The sequence below is a fragment of the Amia ocellicauda genome, chromosome 15 (assembly GCF_036373705.1).
Source record: "Amia ocellicauda isolate fAmiCal2 chromosome 15, fAmiCal2.hap1, whole genome shotgun sequence".
NCBI classification, from domain to species: domain Eukaryota; kingdom Metazoa; phylum Chordata; class Actinopteri; order Amiiformes; family Amiidae; genus Amia; species Amia ocellicauda.
This window is the reverse complement of record NC_089864.1, coordinates 13,236,051-13,257,569: the sequence shown is the minus strand read 5'-3', so window position 1 is coordinate 13,257,569 and position 21,519 is coordinate 13,236,051. Positions and strand designations below refer to the sequence as shown.

Here is a 21,519-nt window from a genome sequence, read left to right as displayed (position 1 = left end):
GCACTTTTTATTAGTTGACTATTTTCTGTATGTCCTCAAAGTCACTGTCCACCCTGTTACATTGTGGTTACTGTCACTTTAAGAACAAATCCCTTTTCTGCAATGACATGAAATGAAATATAATATTTTTAATATTAATAGTAGTTTACAGAATTAATGAATGAATATCCAAAATCAGAAATACATTGATAGTTTTATTTATTGATAAGTACAGTAACTGATTAAGGTCGGAATGGTCCGATGTTTACATTTAGTATTATGGTGAGTAATTGCGCTACATTATGCACTGAAATTAATTGTATTGACAAATGTAGGCAGGGATGGCAAAGATACATCAAAATGTATTTTAAAATGAGATACCAAATACCTTAATTTTAAGTGTATCAAAATAAATGACAAAATACAGCAGCCACACCATGTATCAAAATAAACTACTGTACTGTAAGGGAGCATGAAATCACTTTGCAAACCTTCCTTCTGTCAGCCTATTTGCTCTATCCCTTCGTGTTGTGCGATAAATCTTGACATATGCAACCAGTTAACAGATCAAATATTCACATATCCCTGTGATCACCCAGATTAAGGTTAGTGGCACCATGAAAAAGAGCCAACGACATGGCTTGTCCCTTCATTGAGTGTGCTGAGATATGTTCAGGCATGGGAACATTAGCAGACTCGTAGGTGAGCCAGATCGCGTTCACCACCCAGTGCGCCAGTTTCTGTTTTGAAAACGCCCTCCCTCTGGTGGTGAAACCGTAGCAGACAAACAGCTGGTCGGATTTGCGGCTCTGCGCAGTCCTCTGCATTTAGCACTTCAAAGCCCGGACAGGGCAGAGTGTGTGTAGTCTGCTGTCCTCATCCGATGTATGTTAAGGGGGATGGAAAGACACCAGGACAATAGGTTGGTTATGTGGAATGCTGACACGACCTTGAGCAGGAAGGCTGGGTTCATCCTGAGAGTGACTTTGTCATTGCTTCCCGAAAAGATCAGACAGGCTTTATCCAAAGACCAGGCGTGAATTTCACTAATTCTCCTTGCCGAGTTTATTGCTACAAGGAAGGCTACCTTGAGCGACAGGAAGCGGAGCTCCATTGTGAAGATGGGCTCAAAGGGAGCACCACTCAGTCCTTGCAGCACTAATTCTAAGTCCTAGGCTGGAATCGTGTCCTTTATCGTTGGTCTCAAGCGTCTCGCACCCTTCAGAAACTGGATTGCCAGGAAATGGGCTCCTGGTGAGACATTGTCAATCTTATCATGGCATGCTGAGATGGCAGCCAGATAAACTTTCAGCATGGATGCAGATTTCCCGTCTTCAAACAGCTGTTGCAGGATGCACAGGATTGTCGATATGGGGCACGACACCGGATCCACACGTCTCTCTAGACACCAGTTCTGGAAAGCTGACCACCAAGTATATTGGGCCGTGGTGGAGAGGGCCCAGGCTGATTGCAGCATTTCCACAACATTAACAGGCAGCCCCAGAGACATCAGGTGGTGCCTTTCAGGGGCCAAATCCACAACTGCAGCTGCTGGGTTGGGGTGCCACAGCACTCCCTCTGTTTGGCTCAGCAAGTCCTGTCGAAGTGGAATCTGCCATGGGTCCACGCTGATCATCTGTGTCAGCGTCACAAACCACAATTGTCTCGGCCACCGGGGGGCGATCAGGAGAACTTGCTGGCAAATCCTATCCAGTGGCAGTGGGGGGAAGGCATATAGCAGTTCCTGCGGCCATGGGTGAGCAAAGGTGTCCACACCCATGGGGCCGCCTCCTGTCTCCAGGGAGAACCACAGAGGACAGTGGGTGTTGTTGCCTGTGTAGCAAAGAGGTCGGCCCAAGCTCGTCCCAGCCTCTGACAGATCTGCTCCTCCACCTGAGGATTCAGTCTCCACTGTGAGCTGTCCGGACCTCCCCTGGAAAGAATGTCTGCCACTATTGGACACGCATGGCAGGTGTATTGCCCGTATGGAGCAGAGACTGTCTTGTGCCCACAGGAGAAGTGCCACATGATGTAGTGTGGGGGAGTGTAGGCCTCCCTGGTGGTTGATTTAGGCCACCACTGATGTGTTGTCCGTCCGAACTAGGACGTGTCTGTCTGCCAGGCCATAGCGAAAGTGGTGCAGCGCCAGTCGCACCGCCTACAGCTTCTGTATGTTGATGTATGCTGCTGACAGAGGCCACTCCACACTCCTTGGACTCCTATCCCATTCCAGACAGCACCCCAGCCTGTTCTGGAGCTGTCTGTGGTGATGACTTCCCATCTGTGCGGGCATCAAAGGGGGGAGCAGAGGTGCTGATTGTTCCGATTTTTCCACCAGGATAGTGCCTGCCAGCACGCTGAGGTCACCGTTAGTGGGTGGTGTTTGTGTCTCGCAGGGTGTAGCTTGTGGGCGTTTACCCAGCGTTGCAATGGGTGCATGTGCATAAGGCTGAACGGCAGCACACTGAACTTGTACACCTGGCCCTGGAAGGCGACATTGACATGAACCAGTCACCCAACCAGATGGACTGGAGGATACGCTGCACAGTCAACATGCGGAACGGTCTATTCTTCAGAAACATGTTGAGGCCCCTCAGATCGAGAATGGGCCTGAAGACTCCCTCCTTCTTTGGCACCAGGAAGTACCCCAAGTAGTCGTATGGCTTGTTTCTCACACCAGTGGTGCCACCAAGGGGTGGCCAGGGGGGGCCACGGCCACCCTGATACAATCGCTGGCCCCCCACTGGCCCCCCTTCATGAGTCGCATATGCATAATATTTCCTCCGCTTCCTGTCTCCTGCAGCATTGAGTAGTCCACGGAGTGGAGCATCTAGACAACCTACAATGGGATCGCCTTGCTCTCGGGGACCTTCATCTGGGGGAGCATGCTCTCCTCCCTGGAGAGCACCTGCGAGGAGGTGGAGAGGGGGAGATGGACTGCACCCTCACTGCCTGTCCTGCCTTCGCCGAGAAGCACTCGCAGGGTGTCCGTGCAGAGCCGAGCCCAAGGAAGAGCGCCGGGTGGAGCTTCTGCTGTGGCAGCTGTCCGCCGGGGAGTTCCTGGCTCTCTTACGGCGCGTGGCCTCCGTAAAAGCTGCGCAGTGTACACAGCCCCCTTTTCCCGTCTTGCCATCTCACCCGGAACACTGGTGAAACGTACCCTTCGGCTTCATCCCGATTAGAAGATCTGTTTCTATGTCCCCTTCGTCCACAGCCTCTTTGTAGATCGACAGCTCCTAAGGCAGAAGGACTTCGCCAAACTCCTCAGTGCAGATACTGTCCCTCTCAATGTTTTTGTCGAGGTTGTCAAGAGTCGAGAGGTCAACAAGGGTGTCCAGAGGTCGATAGAGGGTCGATGTGATGACATCGAGGTCGAGAGGTCGATAGAGTGGCTCGAAGGTTGATGGATGTGGTTGAATGGTCGACAAGTTAGTCGAGGTCAACAAGGGATGGAGAAAAGGTGGAAATCCGATATAGATGGCAACAGAGAGGTCGAGGGATCGAGAGAGATGGTCGATATCGACAAAGTGGTCGAGGTCGACGTTGTTTGTCGAGTTGTGGAGAGATGTCTTCGATGTGTCGAGCGGTTTAAAGTCTGCTGACAGAGGTCGAGACAGTCCGGAGATATCAGAGAAGATCAAGCGGAATGGTCAACCGACCAGCCGCGGGGAGGCTGGAGCAGGCTACAAAATGGCTACAAAATGACTACACAAGATTTAGAAGTGAGTAGTTTTTCGAGATCTCAAACTACTCACTTCTAAATCTTTTATACAGTATAATTGTAAATCTCGAAAAACTACTCACTTCTAAATCTTTTGTAGTCATTTTTGTATTACTTTAATATAAATACATGTTAATTTGGATTCATGTGTTGTTTTTTTCTGACTTTATGTGAACGAAAAGACACAAATTCTCCTGTTTTTTGATTGGAAATAGTTACATTTCAAAATATCACTGTCCTGGTCACAAAAGCAAAGTTTGTGGGGAATAATAGCCATTTTCTATACTTTTGAGGCATTAGCAATTAGGAAATTACATTTACTACCCAGGAACAAAAATTGTGTTACATAGTTTTATCACACTGTATTCTGCATTAAGCATGTGTTCTTCTCAGTTCTTCTCAGATAATAATTATTCGATTGAAAATATATATTTTAAAGTAATCTTTATTGCAAGACGTTAACTGATTTAACATTATTTCCCCTCAATCATCTTCCTCAGTGCAATTATGAAAAGTCATCTTTGTTTTGACACTTTTTTATTGTCACTGATCAACTCCCCCAGCTTATGATGTTGGTAACACTTTACAATAAGGTACCGGTATTACTCATGAATTAATATATAGGATTTAAACATCAATACATCATGAACATCATCTGAGTTCTGATGTTGAGCACATGAACCCACTTTTACCATAACCCTAACCCTGTTATACATGTGAGTAACATAAGAACTCAGATGAAGTGCATGACATATTCATGTGTGGTATTCATGTATTAATTAATTAATTAGTTATACCGGTACCTTATTGTAAAGTCTGACCATGATGTTTAATAATAATCATCATAGCTGTATAAGCCCAGATTACATCTATAAAAACATTTACTTGAATGCCTCTTTTGATAAATACAATTGCTGTAGATTAGGTCAGAAACAAAAATATACTAATCTGGAGAACGTGATCTTGGATTTAAGCATTTCTTAATAACAAAATCACTAATAGAGAAACCGTTTCCACTTTATTTTGAACATGGGTTGCTATGCACATTGAAATATCAAAAAACTCAGTCTCTGATAAAATACAGTAAACCCCAGGCACAAATTACTAAACTGATTTAGTGTTCATTAAACCTCAACCTCCTTAGTAATGTAATCATTGATTTTTAGCTCCTGTTAAATTACAGTGTTTTCAAAAGTCAATCTAAGTCTTTATGTGGTATGGATGTACAAACAAAATATGGTAAGCATATTTATGCAAAAGATGTTCCTCATAGAAATCAATAAAGGGATGAAGACAAATACCTAGTCATATTCTGTATGTGTTGTATTCTGTAGGGGTGTGTGTATGTGAATTAATTCAATCTCGCTTCCTTGAGAGACACAGGTTCATAATACACCTTGATGCCTTGTTTGCTATTGTGCGAACATTTTAACAATCAATAAACCAGTTTAAGCAATTATTGAAGCAAAATGAATGGTTAAATAGCAGGAATGCCTTACATAGCTTTGCGTTTCTAAGCGCGCGGATAGTTCTTAATTTTTTAGGCAAATAAATAAATATATTTTGTAGAGAAATACTTTTGTTTTTAAAACATACATTGCTCTGAATTTCCTTTACGTAGAGCTAGTTTTCGTGAATTAATGTTAAAAAGAATACAGCTCTGGAGGTGTTAAGCTTAGGTGTATGTCATGTTTCTCATCCTAAATCACTGAAACATTGCTGTTTCACATACCTGGATCAGAAAGATGGCATGTGTAATGAAAGTAAATCTCACTCTCAGTGCAAGTTCCCGTGCAGGCTTGAAGTTAAAGCTTTTTTTATGCATCAGGCTGATTCATTTGCTCTCCTCCCACATCTAACCTCAAATGCACTTTACTCAGAGCCCTCCCTGCAGTTTTCTCAAACTTAAATCAACACAAATGCTATGCTTTTTAAGATTTGTGCTTTTTAAGATGTCATTTTTTTAATAAATAAAAATATAAAACCACTTCTTCACTGCTTTTATTTCTGTCCCAGTTGGGGGTTTCAAGTCCATTTCAAAACATTCCTGCACAGAATGGCTAATTGAAAAATATACAGTGTGTATTAGCATAGGTTTATCAAGGTACTCTTACACTCCCGTGATGTCGGCATAGGTGAACAGAATATTCATAGGGTTAGATAAATCAATTTTAGATAAAGGGAGACCATTCTAAAACTGTTTTGTCCTTTTGTGATCCTGTTTACAGTGCTGTGTACAGCTGTGGTCACTACACTACTGACACGAGATTGCTGCTCTGGAAACAGTCCCAATGGGAATAGTCTCAGGACTGAAAGGTATTTTAAACAACCAGATAAAAAAAACTGTGACCTTAATTTAACTGGCTAGACAATGTCCAAAAGTCTGAAAACTAAAATGTCTAAAATATGTACTTGCCGATTACTCCCAATTCACCTGTTCTGAATGACGGACTGCTAAATGTGTTGAAAATGCTGTTTCCACTGCAATGTTCCAGCAATAGCAGAGCTAGGTGCTCTTGCCAAGGTGTAATTTGAAAGCATTTCCTTTGCAGTTCAGCAAAATCAGGTTTGTATCAAATACCCATGAACCCTTACTGGCAAAAATGCATCAGGGGAATCTATTACCAATAGTAATGGTAATAATGCAGTGCCCTGGTGTCTGTATTAACATTAAAGGGTCCTTAGGATGTGTGTTAGTAATACAGAGTTCCTGTTGTCTCTTTTAATAATACCTGAACTATGTACTATACAGCAATACACATTCAGACAATCTTGTATGACAAATTTAATTGAAAACCGGAAACCAATCATTTTACAATTTAACCAAAATCAAACCTTTTATGGTGTGATCTGACCATCAGTAGTACACTGCCTGGGGGAAGCAGATCTTAAGGGCAAGGACTGGAATTTAAATTTGTAAATATGTTTACATTTAAATAAATTAATACAAATTAAGTCTCTCATGCTTTCTAGCGTGTTTTTCTCCTATAATGAAATAGGTTCAAAAGAGATCAATGGTAAATGTCTTGAATAGTTTCCAGATTTGTTAAGCAAGTGTGTGAGGGAAATGATAGGGCTGCATGAAATTCTGTCTCCTGAAACTAATAGAAATGATGTCCCTTCACTGTGTGCTCCCTATACCTGAGTCCAGTTACACCGTCTCACCACCTAGCACAGTGCTGATAGATGCCTCTGTGATTGACCGTTGAGGATAAAGGACTAAATTAAGGGCTTCATCTGTGTCCAGCCTAGTGGAAAAAGTAAAGTAAATAAATCAGAATAAAGACCCCATTCATTGACATTCAAAGTATTATCCAAAAGTAGTATTTAAACCTTTTGTAGCTCTGGGCTTTCGTCTTGCAGCAGTCAGTGAAGTGTTCAGAGAAGTGTGTCAATTACAGTAGCAGAAGGGCAGCAGATTAACACAGTAGTCTGAACAATTTGTAATCACAATTACAAGATTAATTTAGTCCACAGGACAGACGTGCATAGTTTTAAACACCAGCACTAATAAAACAACAATAATACATACAATGCTAGAGATGGTTTATAATCATATTATTAACTAAGGTGAGCAAATACGTATTGTGTTACTTTACTAATGCATATAAGCATGAATGTTATGATATTATATGTTCATTGCACATTTTACAACACTCACAAATGTGTTCCCTAGCCTGTCTTATAGTTACATATAGTACATAAATACATTTTTATTGCTGAGATCAGCCACAATTACCTTGCGTTGGTATTAATGTTGCTCATGGGCACCAATACAGTTTATTCAGAGCTGTGTTTAGGTTCACTGAAAATACCAGCAGAATGTGACCAAGGTTCCTTCACCAGCTTTATCAGGAAGAAGCACTTCCTGCTTCTGTATCTGTTTTTTCTGAAACATTTAGGATTCAGTCTATCAGCATACTCAGCTTCTTTCTGTTTGTTGTCACATTTCATTTATTCATACAAGATTGGTGTTCCCTTTGTCTTCTAGGGAATCCTTCTGTGTTTTGGCAGTCAGGATTGTTAAGAAGAAAGTTATGTACTATTGTTTAAAACTGCAAGAATATTAAGATATTTTCCAAATCTGAATGGATCCATCCTGATCCTTTGAACTGTAAGATTTTTCTTAGAATGATTAACATAATATTCTTAAGACTGAGTGAAAGTTGTCTGAAAGTGTCTATCTGAGCAGAGTCACTAGTGTTTTAGTAATTCATAGATTAGACAGAGGTGTAAAAAGGATGTGTACAAACACAAATACATCAGATTAAAAAGTAACATGTTTAAGGCCAGCCATTTGTACAGAAGAGCTGCTCTCAGTTGGCTAAGGTTATTTCAAAGGAGTACCCGAGTGATACGTCTTTGGCACAGTTTTGGTATCTGAAGCACTGTGATGGAGAGATCAGCTGCAATGATGCAGTTCATAGCAGGCTAGCTGTGTTGAATGCCTTGCTATTTTAGTGTACTATGTAGACAATAACTTTTTCAGTACCGATTCTGCAGAACATAGGACATGAATATTATTTTGGCCTTTTAAAATGTGTGGAATGAGATTTGACTATTTTAACAGCCATTGACATTCATGAATCTGTCGCTAAATTGATATTTTGTATGATCAATGACTTGGAATAGATATACAAGTCGAATTTAGTTTAAAATGGTGTGATTCATGTTGTTCTACTAAATAGTCTAAGCTTTCCTTGAATTCAAATAAATCACTTTTATAGGTACACACATTTTACCATTGAACATAATGAATGTGTAGAATGACAGTCTAGGCTCCAAGCCAGACGCATGCCTAAGATTAAAGAAAACATACAAAACTGTGTAGCTTGAAATACCTCAATGAATTGTAATGGTAATTGAATTTGCTGTCCATAGAGAGTGAGTCTGGACTGTTAATGTCTAAATTCTATTTTCTAGTCAAATGGACTTTATACTTTTGCTTTATTATTATTATTATTATTATTATTATTTTTATTATTAGTATTATTATTATTATTATTATTGTCATTACTATTATTGTGTTTATTTGTTTGGGTGAAGAAAAGGTAAAAACTTCCACACACAGAAAGCATAACTTTTAGATACAGTTTTTGTAGTTTCCTAATGATGTCTGTGATGGGTTTTAGTTCCCTTGCATGTCACATTCAGAGAAAAAACTTAATTAGTGATGCAGCTGTCAGGGGAAATATCTGAAGGTGTAGTGCCACAAAGGTTTGGTCTAATGCTCTCATCCAGCTCCTGCAGAGAGATGGTATTTGAGCTCTTGTGCAAAATGGCCATGTAATTTTATTCCTAACGTTGAAATATTTACAGATTCTAAAGTGACTCACACTTTCACACAGTATTACTCATGATGACTGCATTTTACACTCCTGAAACACAGCTGTCCCCAGAAACTGGCCACAACTTGTTCCGTTTGTCCGGCCTAAAGCCACGCAATGCGTCACGTGTTAAAGAACACAGTATCCAAGGAGGCTAACAAGTAATTGATCACGTCCAACACCCTAGGGAGGGATAAGTGTTACTCGGCTCACCTCCCTATTGAAACATTAATTAAGTAATTTGTTAGGCCTCAGTTGGGTTTTCAGTTTTAGAGTCCAGACGTGTCTATCAAAGCATGTGCCTCATCTTTAAAAATAACTTGGATGAAAGAGGACTTTTAAATTGGCCACTTCCTGATTTAAACATGCAAGCATTTGATTTAGTTTGACTAAGGGCTCTTTTTTAAGTAGGTGGTGTTCTATCCTGCAATTTATCTGTTTATTGAATTGCAATGGTATGATCTACTGTACATATGTGATCTGTGTCACCATTTACATTAATGTAACATTTTACAGTAGCTGGGATAGTACAGTCAATAGTAAAATAATAATAATAAACAAATAATTGAACTATTGGCAGAATTTCACTGTGCTGTGCTGTAAGGAAAGAGTAGGAACATTATATCTGCAAATGTATTTGCAAACGAGAAGGAAACACTGCTGTTCTATAGTGTATGGCTCTTTTATTGTGAAAAACAGATGATTTTCGATAATGGATTCTTCACAGAGGCACAAGGATAAAATTTAAAGCATGTAGTTTTATCTTTATTTAAGCATTAAGCATCATGGATATTGAATAATAACGTCCTGGTCTCAAACCCTCAGCTGATCTGTAATTAAGAAATGGTTAGTTATAAAAGTATTAATGGAATTTCAGAATTCAGTGAACTCAAGATCCACGTTATTGAAGAGATTGAAAATACAGTATTGTGCAAATGTATTAGAACACCCAACATTCTGTAGTTTTGATCTTATCTCTATATCCTGGTAAATTACAATCTAAGCAAATTAATGATTGTCTTTTTTTTACTGGTCAGTTTAATATGCCACATATGCAATTAATTTGAGATGCTTAGAGAAAAATCAGGACATAGACGCAAATGGTAACACAAAGGGGTCATCAGCCCTGGTCCTCGAGTCTGAAATAGCTTAGGGAGAATTTGGGAATAGAGACCACAAAAACATCTTAACTTTTTCTAATGGAATAAATAGCGTCATATTAAATCAAACTAAAAGACTCTCCAGGACCAGGGTTGCAGATCCCTAGTATATTCAATTTGACATTTTAAAACACGACTTCCCAGGTCTGAATCCCCTGGACCTGTATGTCCTGGTTTTCATAATACAGAAAGATGATATTTTCACCTTTTAAACAGTTTTTAACGTTAAAGTTACAGTTGTATACAATTTAATTATTACATCTCCTCAGGAGCTGAAAACAATGAAAGATAATCTAATTAAGGTAATTCATGTCACAAATGAATTTAATTAAGGGTTTAATTAATAAAAGCCAGGACACACTGAGCATCAGAGGACAAATACCCACAGTGCTGTATGAGTATGGCACTGGGAATAGAATATATAAATTACATTTTCACATAACATTGCTTAACCTTTAGATTGTATTACCTATTGTAATCAATCTCAGGAAGCTTAAAAACCCTGCACATACAACCAGTAGGTAAACAATTATTTTGCATGTTGAAGTCTGTTTTAAAGACATACCAACAGTCAATTACAGTGTCAGAGAAGTTATAGCAAAGTTCGGCTTTCTGTGAAAGTTACAGACAGAATCTAACTTAAGTATCGCAAGTTAATTGTTCAATGTCTTATAAAGCATCCTCACAATAATACATTAAAATATTACTGTAAAGAGGTAAAGCCACTGGAGTGTATTTAATAATATATTTTAATGCAATATTGTTTGTGGTTTTCTAGAAAATGGAATTGGTTGAAGTATTCCTTGGTGGTGTTATCATAACTTATTAGCACAGCCTGCACATATTGCATGGGGTAGTTACAGGAATTTAAACCTGTATTCTCTAGATCTTATATCAGTAATGCCCAAATCAATCACATTATGTCTTTAGCTTGTTGCATTGTTCATTGCAGAATTGTCTTATGTAATTTAGAATGGGCATATTATTTGCTAGCCCAAAGAGGGGAGAGTTCAGTCTACAAGGGCCACAAAGCAGCAGGTTTGGAAAATGCTGTAAAAGCACCAACAGCATTAAACTTTCAAAAAGTGTTAAACGAGTTAATTAGATAGGAAAGAGCTCAGGTGGGATGAGAACCAGAAGACCCTGCAGGCTCTGTACACCTATACTAGCCTACCTACATTACATTAATCACATGTTGACTGGAAAACAGAAAACAAAATGTATGTTTGAAACTCCAGGCTATAAATGGTTGGAATACCTCTTGTATTTTCACGTATCATATGACTATATTGGAAGGAGCCCCAAGATTTTTGACGCATGTTTTAGAAGGTAGTTGGTAGCTGGCACTGTGCATTTGCAGAGGTACTACAGTATTTTAATTACAACTTGGAAGAAGCTGATTGGTCAGACTTTAATTATCCTAGAAGATGGTGAAACCAAAAACACCTCCATGAAGAAAGAAAAAAATGAAAAATGTATGTTTCTGTTGAAAATGAGCAAAGTTCAATAAATGAGGAATTGTGTTCTAATAAATTTGCATCCCACTGTATAAAAACTGAATATTAAAGAAGCTTATAGAAGTTATGACTCACAGCTCTTTGATAATAGACAGCATTGAAAGGAAAGAGGAACAGAATTAAAGAAAAACATTTTTTTAAGATATAATGTCAAATATACCCCATACAGCGAAAAACATAAAAGCCATATGATTAGATCATAATCAAAAATGTCTTTAATTTGATGCTATATATGAAGATATAGGTGACAAAAACAATTAATAAGAATACCCTTGCATAGATCATAGACTATGCCTTAAACAACATATATCAAACTTATTTAAAAAGCAGAATCTTGAATGTAAAAAGAAAACAAAAGTTAAGTAACAGATACAAGTTCATGAGCAACATCCTCCCAGAAAGTGCAAGAACCTACAAGTTCTTCATGAACACAACAGAGACTGATTTCCTGAAGCTGAAATGCTCTAGGCTTCCTGGTAATGCACTTGTTTCAGTAGCCTTGGATTGGTATGTAGAAAATACGGGTTTTCAATTGCATTTGAATGGACTCTTTCAGAGTCTAAATCAATTGTCACCATCAGGAAAAAAGGCATAAAAAGTCTTAATACAAAATCAGGAAGGAATTTATAACTTTGTAGTTCAATAAGATAAGTCAAGAAAAATAAATAATGAAACATTCTAGATGTGTTCTGTATTTAAATAATAACAGTGTGGTGAGTTAAAGAGGAATTTTTGTAAATGTTTAGACATCCAAGTGAGGGCAAGTGTTACACAATTGACACAGCCTTATATCCCTGTATTCTCTGCCCAATTTTGGATGGAAAGTTGCATGCAGTGCAGCTTCAACCATGCAGTTATTCTTATGAAGTGGATGCTGTTGATATCTGAATAACAGAGTATATATGAGTATTACATTAAAATTGTCATTTAAGAATTGTGGACAAATTAGCAGACATACTTGAACAGTGTACTTTAAGTAATTTGATCATGTGCATCAAAAGGTAATGATGGAATGATATCAGATTCATAGTTATTAAATTATACTTTAAAAGTAACCATTGTTTTAATAGTCATGGCTATAAAAATAGGAAAAACACATTCTAATGGCATGTTTATTAAAGTCTGTCAAGTTTAAGAAAGGAGGTGGATATTTTTACTTCATAAAGTCCCCAAACTTCGCTTCGCTTTTAATAATAATTATTTTTAATTGAGCAATAGACATAATTCTTCTCTGCCTTTTTTATTTTGTATACCAACTATTTGTTTTTTGTTTTTGTATGTTTTCAAATGTATGTGTGTGTGTGTATATATATATATATATATATATATATATACACACACACACACACACAGCCTTATACACACATAAATACATGTTAATATGAAACAATACAATTTGAGATCACTTCTTTTGATTTGCATGTATAATATGGAATTTATAGTTTTTAAAAAGTTGTTGAAATCGCCAGAGATTCCTTGCTCTGCCATGTCACCCATTTTGTATACATTTCTCCATCTTTTCCCTCTTTTCTTTATTTCATACATTTAAAATTAATTGGTTGTGAACCTACTTTAATTCACTTTAAATAAATAAAATAACAAAATAGTTTATGACATAGATTTTTGTGAGCAGTCAAAGTTTAACTATAAAGACACAATCCTGCAGGGCTATAACACCATACTTTGTTTTTATTAAAACAGTAACAATAGTCTTTTTTAAAGAATATTTGGGAAATGCCTTTTTTACAAGCAAAATCATATTCTCACATAAGAAAGAAAGAACATTTTATCTGTTGAACACATTTTTTGTTTGTTTATTTGTTTGTTTTTCGTATTTGTGTTTGTTTTGTTTAAATGTTTTTTATACTTAGCACCAAAAACATAATTAAACATGAAGTTCAGCACAAACTGAATGACAGACCTGAATATCTACAGCTTCATGGCCTTTCCAGGTCTTTGGGAAATGTGTGCATTTGCTAAGGGCTATTTTCTTCATCTTGTCTTTTGGACATAACATCTGGTAGTTGAGCTGAATTGCGTGTGTCAAAGGAAACGCTGACATTTAGTTAATAAGTTTAAAGTTCGTATTAAAAGTAAATCTGATATTTGATATATAGATTCTCCTTTTTTACTTTTTATTTATTTTATTTTGGGGAGCATGGGAGAGAGTGGATGAGGTAATAAAAGATGGGCTGTTTAGTTATTTGTTTGACTTGATTTGCCCCTTGCTGTGTATATATTCCTCGCCAGTAACATGAATTTAGGGTACTCTACTGGTGTTATTCATGTAAAATCATGGATGGCATTTGAACAGACAAAACAGGACAAAGGAAATAAACCATCTGTTTAACTCTAGTCATTTAGAATGAATTGGCATCAGTTAATCTTTTCACAAGGGTTAAAATAGTCAATAATAAAATGTAAATATATAAATGTTTGTTTATGTTAGTTTTCCCTCAACTTCATTGTTTTACTATGCTTACTATTTTATTTTAATTTTATTAATTAAGTTTTAATGCAGGCTGTATCTTTCTGTTTATGTGTTGTATGGAGACCTCAGTGCTCAATTAAGTAAATGAACAAATGGTTATGTAATGTGGCTTTTATTTATTTAAAAAGGGATATCTTTGTACATAATTGTAAGATGCATATTTCATTCTAAACCTTTCATTAACATTTAAAGCAATAATAAATCAATAAAAAAGGGGATAATTATGCTTCCATTAATAATATAGCTGCCCTGGCATTAATATAACAGCTTTATACATAACTTTCAAGTGCACCTTCAGGTCCCTAAAACATTCAAGCCCAGGTAGTGCAATTGGTCAGAGCTTTTTCAACAACTGATTTACCAAAAACACATGCCTATTCTTCACAGGATCAGTTTTGTTTTATAACCAATGTCTCGCTTTCCGCTGTGGCTGAAACCGTGTAAAAAAAAAAGAAATGTTACAACATGATTCTTTCCACAGATTTGCCCCAAACCAGCTTCAGAATCCTTTGCCAGGAACAGTGCAGAGCGCTGCTCTTACTCACACGCAGAACAACCAGCTCATTGGTTAACCTAAGGTGCAGTGACTCAAGAAATGTTTAATCCTAGTAGAAGAACAAGAATTATTTGTTGGAGGACGATTACAGCTTTCAGATCTCCCATATCATTTGGTTGATTTTGTTGATTATATCAAGTGAAGAAACCAAGTCAATTAAAAGGAAAAGTTTTACTTTTTACTTTTTTTTTTTCTTCAAACCTCAGAATTTCACAGAGGCGGACAAACAGGTTATGGGTTCAATGAAAGGTCTGTAAATGAGCAGGTAAATGCCCTGTTGTCTTCTGATATGCTGTTGTTGTATGCAGTCAAAAGTTTTTTTTGTTTGTTTTTCCTCCCTCCATTTCCATAACCCATTCTTCAGCAGTGCCAAAGTCCATCAAATCACAACTCAGGTTATCCTTTCAAACGTACATCTCTTGATTGTGCGTAGCTGGGTGGGATGTAGATACTTGCTGTATAAGTGCTTCTGTAAATGTAATTTTCAGGATAAACCATGGGTTCAATAGAAGTTGGGTACTGAAGGACAAATGAGTGAATGTAACCACTGATGAAGCCCGTTTCTAAACTTTACCATGTGGAATCACATGCACTATGTTGCCACACATGATCACACTGAGGTAGACAACAAAAAGGCTTATGATGGTAAAATGCAAATCAAAAGGATGGAAGATGATAAACACGTTCACTTTAAGCAGTTTCCTTCTGTTGTTGTTATTGTCGTTGGTTTATGTTCATTAGGCCTATATGCAAGGAGTCAATAAGACTTTGCACATGACAGATACTGCAACCTACTAATTACATTTAAATTGAATTGGACTCCACGTTCTGCCATTGAAACTATTTGAAATCTGGGTCTTGACTCCTCACATGTATTTTGTGTTCAGCAGTCTTATGACCTGCCTGTATCATGCATGACGCTTTGAAGATAACACTGTCCATCAGCCCTGGCATTTGTTCTCAGAACCGTTGAATGAATGTACTATTTTTACTGTCATTCTCTAAAGAATATATAGATGGAGTATAGTGCATAAATAGGTAAAGAAGGACTGCACCAGTTCTCCTTATAATTTAGTTTTTATATTGTACATGGAGGCACTTTCAACGATTCAGGGGTTAAGAGGGTTAAAGGCACTAGCAACTAACGTAAGTAATTTGCCATTTTTATCTGCAATATGTATTGGGGAACTAAAATTTAAAAGAATAAATACGGTAAAATCAATTACAATATGGATGCATAATTTATATAATAATTTTACTTTTTGCATTCAGAGAATGTCCATGCATGGCACCACTGAAGTAATATTGAATGTAGTTTACCCGGTAGTGCTTACTATGAGTATATGTGTTTTGATTTTATTATTATTATTATTATTATTATTATTATTATTATTATTATTATTATTGTTTATTATTATTATTATTATTATTATTATTATTATTATTATTATTTAAAAGTCTGCAGTCCCAAGAAGGGCTGGGATATGTTCAGTCACAGTTCAGACAAAGTCAGGACATGAACCCACTCATTTCCCTGACGAAAACCAGGAAAATCATCCGGTCTTCAGAAGTCCCTCAGATACAACAAGCTGTTTAATACTGACGTCATGCATTAAATATACTAGGATACATAGTACCTTAGTCAAATAGGCCATAATGCTGAGTATTTTAACATGCTATGATCTCCAAAAGTTACTGTTCCCATAAGATTTAACATTCAGCACTTAAATACTTTAAATTATTTATAATTTAAATAATAAATAACCAGTGCACTTTTGGTGAAAGCAAATGAGGAAACAAAGAAAAGAAAAAAAGAAAAGAAAAAAAATCTCTCAAAGTCTCCCATTATATGAGGTAATGTTTCACGCATGCCAATATTAAAACGAAGAGTATCAGAACATGCTTATATTTTTAGTTTTTTTTTGTTTTTTGTCTTGTTTCGTTGTTTTGTTTTTTTTCCATTGTGCTGTCTTGTATCAAAAGGGTATAACATCATCATACCCATTTTGTAAGATTTGAGTTACAGCATCTGCAGAAAAATAGCAGCATTGCAGATGTCCGGAGACGATTACTTCTTACACCATAAATTCGCAGCAAGAGACCAGTCTTTTTTTCTGATAAGGTGCTTTGCTGGTCGGTAGATCTCAAGTAATGACATCACCTATCACAAGGGAACAAGTAGATCGATAACTGCAGATGCTTGCATGTTTCAGCAGGACTCAGGATTCTGATGCACTTTCCTGGATGCACTGTGCAACTTGCTGAAATTTACTGTAATCCATGCATAACTTATCTTAAAATGATCACTTTGTTTTGACAAGCAAATAATGGAAATCCCCCTTAAGGGTTGTACATTTTCTCATAATAAACCTAGTTAAAAGATTTTCCCATTGTTTATACCAACTTGAAGAATCCCATTTAAAAATAAATGAAAATATTTATCTTTCACGTATCCTGAAAGCTTTTGTTTGATTTTTTTGTCTTTTCTTTAAAATCGCTGAGCATAATAATCGCAATGCAAGAACGCATTAACGAGGTAAATAAAGCATTCAGATATGATTACAGTATCTACAAAGTGACCATGCCACTTGAGTCCGGAGCTGCTACTGATTTCTCTTCTAAACATCAGTTAGCAGCTTGCTTTTATTCACACAGTTTTGGTTGGCTACGGTGCAGTTGCCAGTTCTGAGGTTTGCCTCTCTAAAATTGTCTATGCTGTTGTTCATATCCTCATCGATTTCCATGTACTCTGACTTGCTGACAGTTGACGAGCTGCGGCGGCTGGAGTTGGTCTCAGACGCGATGTTGGGGTTACTGACGTGCAACAACTGTGCCTGCTCTTCCCCTTCCGTCTCCCTGTGATAGAAGTAATTAAAGTTGGAGACAATCACAGGAACGGGCAATGCAATCGTTAGCACTCCGGCAATGGCACACAAGGACCCCACGATTTTGCCCCCAATTGTCACAGGATACATGTCCCCATACCCCACAGTTGTCATAGACACCACCGCCCACCAGAACGCATCTGGGATGCTGGAGAAGTAGGACTCCTTCTCCTCGGCTTCTGCAAAGTACACCGCGCTGGAGAACAAGATGACACCGATGAAAAGGAAGAAAATTAACAGTCCCAGCTCCCGCATACTGGCTTTGAGAGTCTGCCCCAGGATCTGCAGTCCCTTGGAGTGTCTGGAGAGCTTGAAGATCCTGAAAACCCTGACCAGACGGATTACCCTGAGGATTGCTAGAGACGTCGCCTGCTCGCCTTTCTGCTCGCCTTTGCCATCTTGCTCTTCTGCCATCTCGGTGCCCAGGGTGATGAAATAGGGGATGATGGCCACGATATCAATAAAGTTCATAATGTTCTTAAAGAAGTCTGCTTTGCTGGGACAGGCGAAAAAACGAACTACCAGCTCAAAGGAGAACCAGATGATGCAGAGCGTCTCCACAATGAAGAAAGGGTCGGTGAAGATATTTGGTTTGATATAGTAGGTGCTATTCCCAACAATGTGTATCCTCCCTGCAGGGTCGTCTTTAAGTTCTGGTAAAGTCTCCAAACAAAATATCACAATCGAAATCAGGATCACCATGACAGACACAATAGCAATCCCCCTGGCTGGTCCAGAGCTCTCCGGGTGCTCAAACAAGAGCCAGATTTGGCGTTGAAATTCCTTCTCGGGCAAAGGGCGCTCTTCCTCCCTGATGAAACCCTCATCCTCACGAAATTTCTCCATTGCCTCCTCCCCGAGCTCATAAAACTTGATCTCTTCCGAAAACATATCCAAAGGTACATTAACCGGTCTCCTCAACCGGCCTCCCGATTGGTAGTAATAGAGGATGGCGTCGAAACTGGGACGGTTTCTGTCGAAGAAATACTCATTTCTCAAGGGATCAAAGTACCGCATCCTCTTCTTGGGGTTACCCAGCAATGTGTTGGGAAACTGGGCGAGTGTTTTTAATTGAGTCTCAAAGCGCAGCCCGGCTATATTGATGACCACCCTCTCGCAGCATTCGTGGTCATCGTGGTCGGGTGGGTAGCTATCTTGAGGGTGCCCGGGCAAAGCAGAGGTCTCATCCATGTTATCTCCTGCCACAACTGTCATCCTGGCTGTCGAGTTTTTTACACTGCAAAATATGCGGGTTTTGTCTTTTTTTTTTAATTATTGTCTTCTTCAATGGTCTCCTTTATTGGTGGGTCCCCCTATGAGGGGATAGCTTGTTGTGCTTCAGTGCGGTCCCCCTGCTTTTCTCGCTGACTCGACCATTGCTTCTCTCTGCTGCTGCTTTTGCTGCTGCTCCTGTCACACAGTTAGAGGGGAAAAATTGATCGCACTGAAGAGATGTTTGCCAGCTCAGCAGTTTCAGCTGCCTCTGTTTTTTATGCTGTAGACCTAAGGTGGCCAAGGCGTAAACTGTACAGTCGATGGATGCTGCGGAATACAAAATATCGAAAATAAAACATTTAAAAAACCTTTCCAATCCAACACTGTGCACAGAAAACAGGCACGCTCAGTTTTTACTGCATGCAGCATTGTACAAGTTTCAGTCTATAGCCCACCCACACTCTTTACACGAAATCCCGCATAGCCTATGCTAAGATTTTATTTTAGCCAAACAGCTGCATCCCCAATAGGGGCTTCAGGGTAGCATAGATCTAGAACCCACAAATGCGTACTGAATGCCATTGTAACATCATGATATGTGATATTATTATGATTAGCAGTAGTAGTATTAGCCTGAATACACCTTACCTGCAGGTAATCTTGTGAGAAACTGTGTAGGAATGCGTCCAGTCCGTGAACACCGAAAGCCACAGCTATAACTTTGCACTCCCTGCTTTGTTTTAATACGGCTATCACTTTACAGTGCGTTGTCTATGAGGTTGCCTGAAATATTAATAGACTATATTGTCTTAGCATACGTCCACGGCATTTTCGTGTCATTAATTTCTAACGTTGATCGGAGAAACCAAGCTTCCTAAAAAGGTGCAGGTCCTGATGGATTAAGTCTCTGCACAGGCAATATAACATCATATTGGTTTGAGACACAGCGAGAGATATAGATGAAAAGAGGGAGAGAGAAAAGCGAGCAAGAGTGCGATACAAAAACAAACAAGAAATCCAGTGGATCTATTGACCTCAGCCCAGCTGCACCATTTTAGCATAATGTCCTATACAGCAAGAGAAATGATGATGGTGCGATTGGGAAGGCTGAATACATTAAGGGGCAATAAGCGAACTCTAGCCATTTCTTCACGTTGCAGCATCAGCAGAAATTGGAGAGCTTTTCCTTTTTGTTGCAAATAAGATACGAACGTCCCAAGGTGCACGGGTATCTCAACATATGAAGGTGAACGAAAATGATTTAAAGAAAAGGGGGGATTCAATGGAGAAAAAAAGACGCATGTATAATGGTAAAGCCTATTGCATGATTTCACATATAAAGTGATGAGAGAGCTAGAGAGAGAGGGAGAGAGAGAGGGAGAAAGGGGGAGGGAGGAGGGTACAGGGAGGGGGGGATTAGACGCAATGCAGACAGGCTGTGCTAACACACGTTGCCACAAGTGCATTATACACCATAAAAACAACATAGTATAGTACAAGCCAGCACTGCTGTAAAAATTTGATTGTATAGAAGAATGCGGTTGGCGATATTGGTAACATTGGTATATGTAACAATTACATAAGTAATGTGACTAATTGATTTAAACGAAAAATAGAATAATGGATAGTTCTTGAAGTATTTAGGCAGGGTAATACACATCTTTATTATTGATTTATTGAGAGGATTACAATGTATCTACAGCTTGTATTCAGCCCACAATTTATTATTTAAAAACATATATTACCCAGTTCAAAATTAAATATATAATTGAGTTTATATTTATATTCTTTATATAATTACATATCAAAGGGCTGCAGTGTTTACCATCCCCACAAATAATTTTCTTCCTATGATAGTGTAGTAGTATAATATTTCATTTTTGTTTTTGTTTTTTTAATGTTATTCTCATTTTGTTTACCAGCAATTATGTAACACTTTCTCTGTAATTACTTGATCAACAGATCAGTTATAACATTATACACAAATAAATATAGATCATAGTTCTGAAATAATAAGGTTTTTGTTTTATTGTGTTAGTACATAGGCTATTCTTATGTGTTTGTGCCTATCTGGACAGAAGGGCTGAATAATGGAATAATACGTGCATTAAACAATTATTTGTCCGAAATAAAATAAAATAATACATTTAATATTAATTAACATTAATTAAACTGATTATCTGTTTGCAAATGCAGCAGACAATGCATTTGGTTTAAGTTAATCTGTGAATGTGAATACCCATCCAATTATGCAAACATTATATATAATATTATATATTATATGATATGCTATTATTTATAAAATCATCATCATGATCACAATATATTGAACCACTGCTGGATGAAGGCCTCCTCAAGATGTTTCCACTTCCTGATATCTATAGCTTCCCCTTCCCATGTCACGCCTGCAAAGTTGATTATTTCCTCTTCCCGTCTTTAATGTAGTCTTCTATGTCTTTTTTTATCTCTTGAACTATTGAAAAGAATGGAAACATTATATATATATATATATATATATATATATATATATATATATATATATATATATATATATATATATATAATGTGTGTGTGTGTGTGTGTGTGTTTTTACTTTGGCAGTCCTAGAACCAAAACTCTGCACCATCTCTTGATAGGTGGTTGGAGGACTACTGTGCCATCCTCTCAG

At 38.0% G+C, this 21,519-nt stretch overlaps 1 protein-coding gene across 1 annotated transcript; it reads right to left on the bottom strand.

The window, feature by feature from the left end:
• Window positions 1-9,690: 9,690 nt before the first annotated feature.
• kcna1b (potassium voltage-gated channel, shaker-related subfamily, member 1b) lies at window positions 9,691-20,171 on the bottom strand. The gene is made up of 2 exons (XM_066724180.1): window positions 19,500-20,171; window positions 9,691-19,178 (listed from the first exon to the last, which is right to left on the bottom strand). The coding sequence occupies exon 2, from the start codon at window positions 18,849-18,851 to the stop codon at window positions 17,370-17,372; it is 1,482 nt and encodes a 493-aa protein (XP_066580277.1). The 5' UTR covers window positions 18,852-19,178; window positions 19,500-20,171; the 3' UTR covers window positions 9,691-17,369.
• Between the last annotated feature and the right edge of the window lie 1,348 nt (window positions 20,172-21,519).

Excerpts from the sequence above, each read along its gene's own strand:
- kcna1b (XM_066724180.1), bottom strand. The coding sequence starts at position 18,851 with ATGACAGTTGTGGCAGGAGATAACATGGATGAGACCTCTGCTTTGCCC.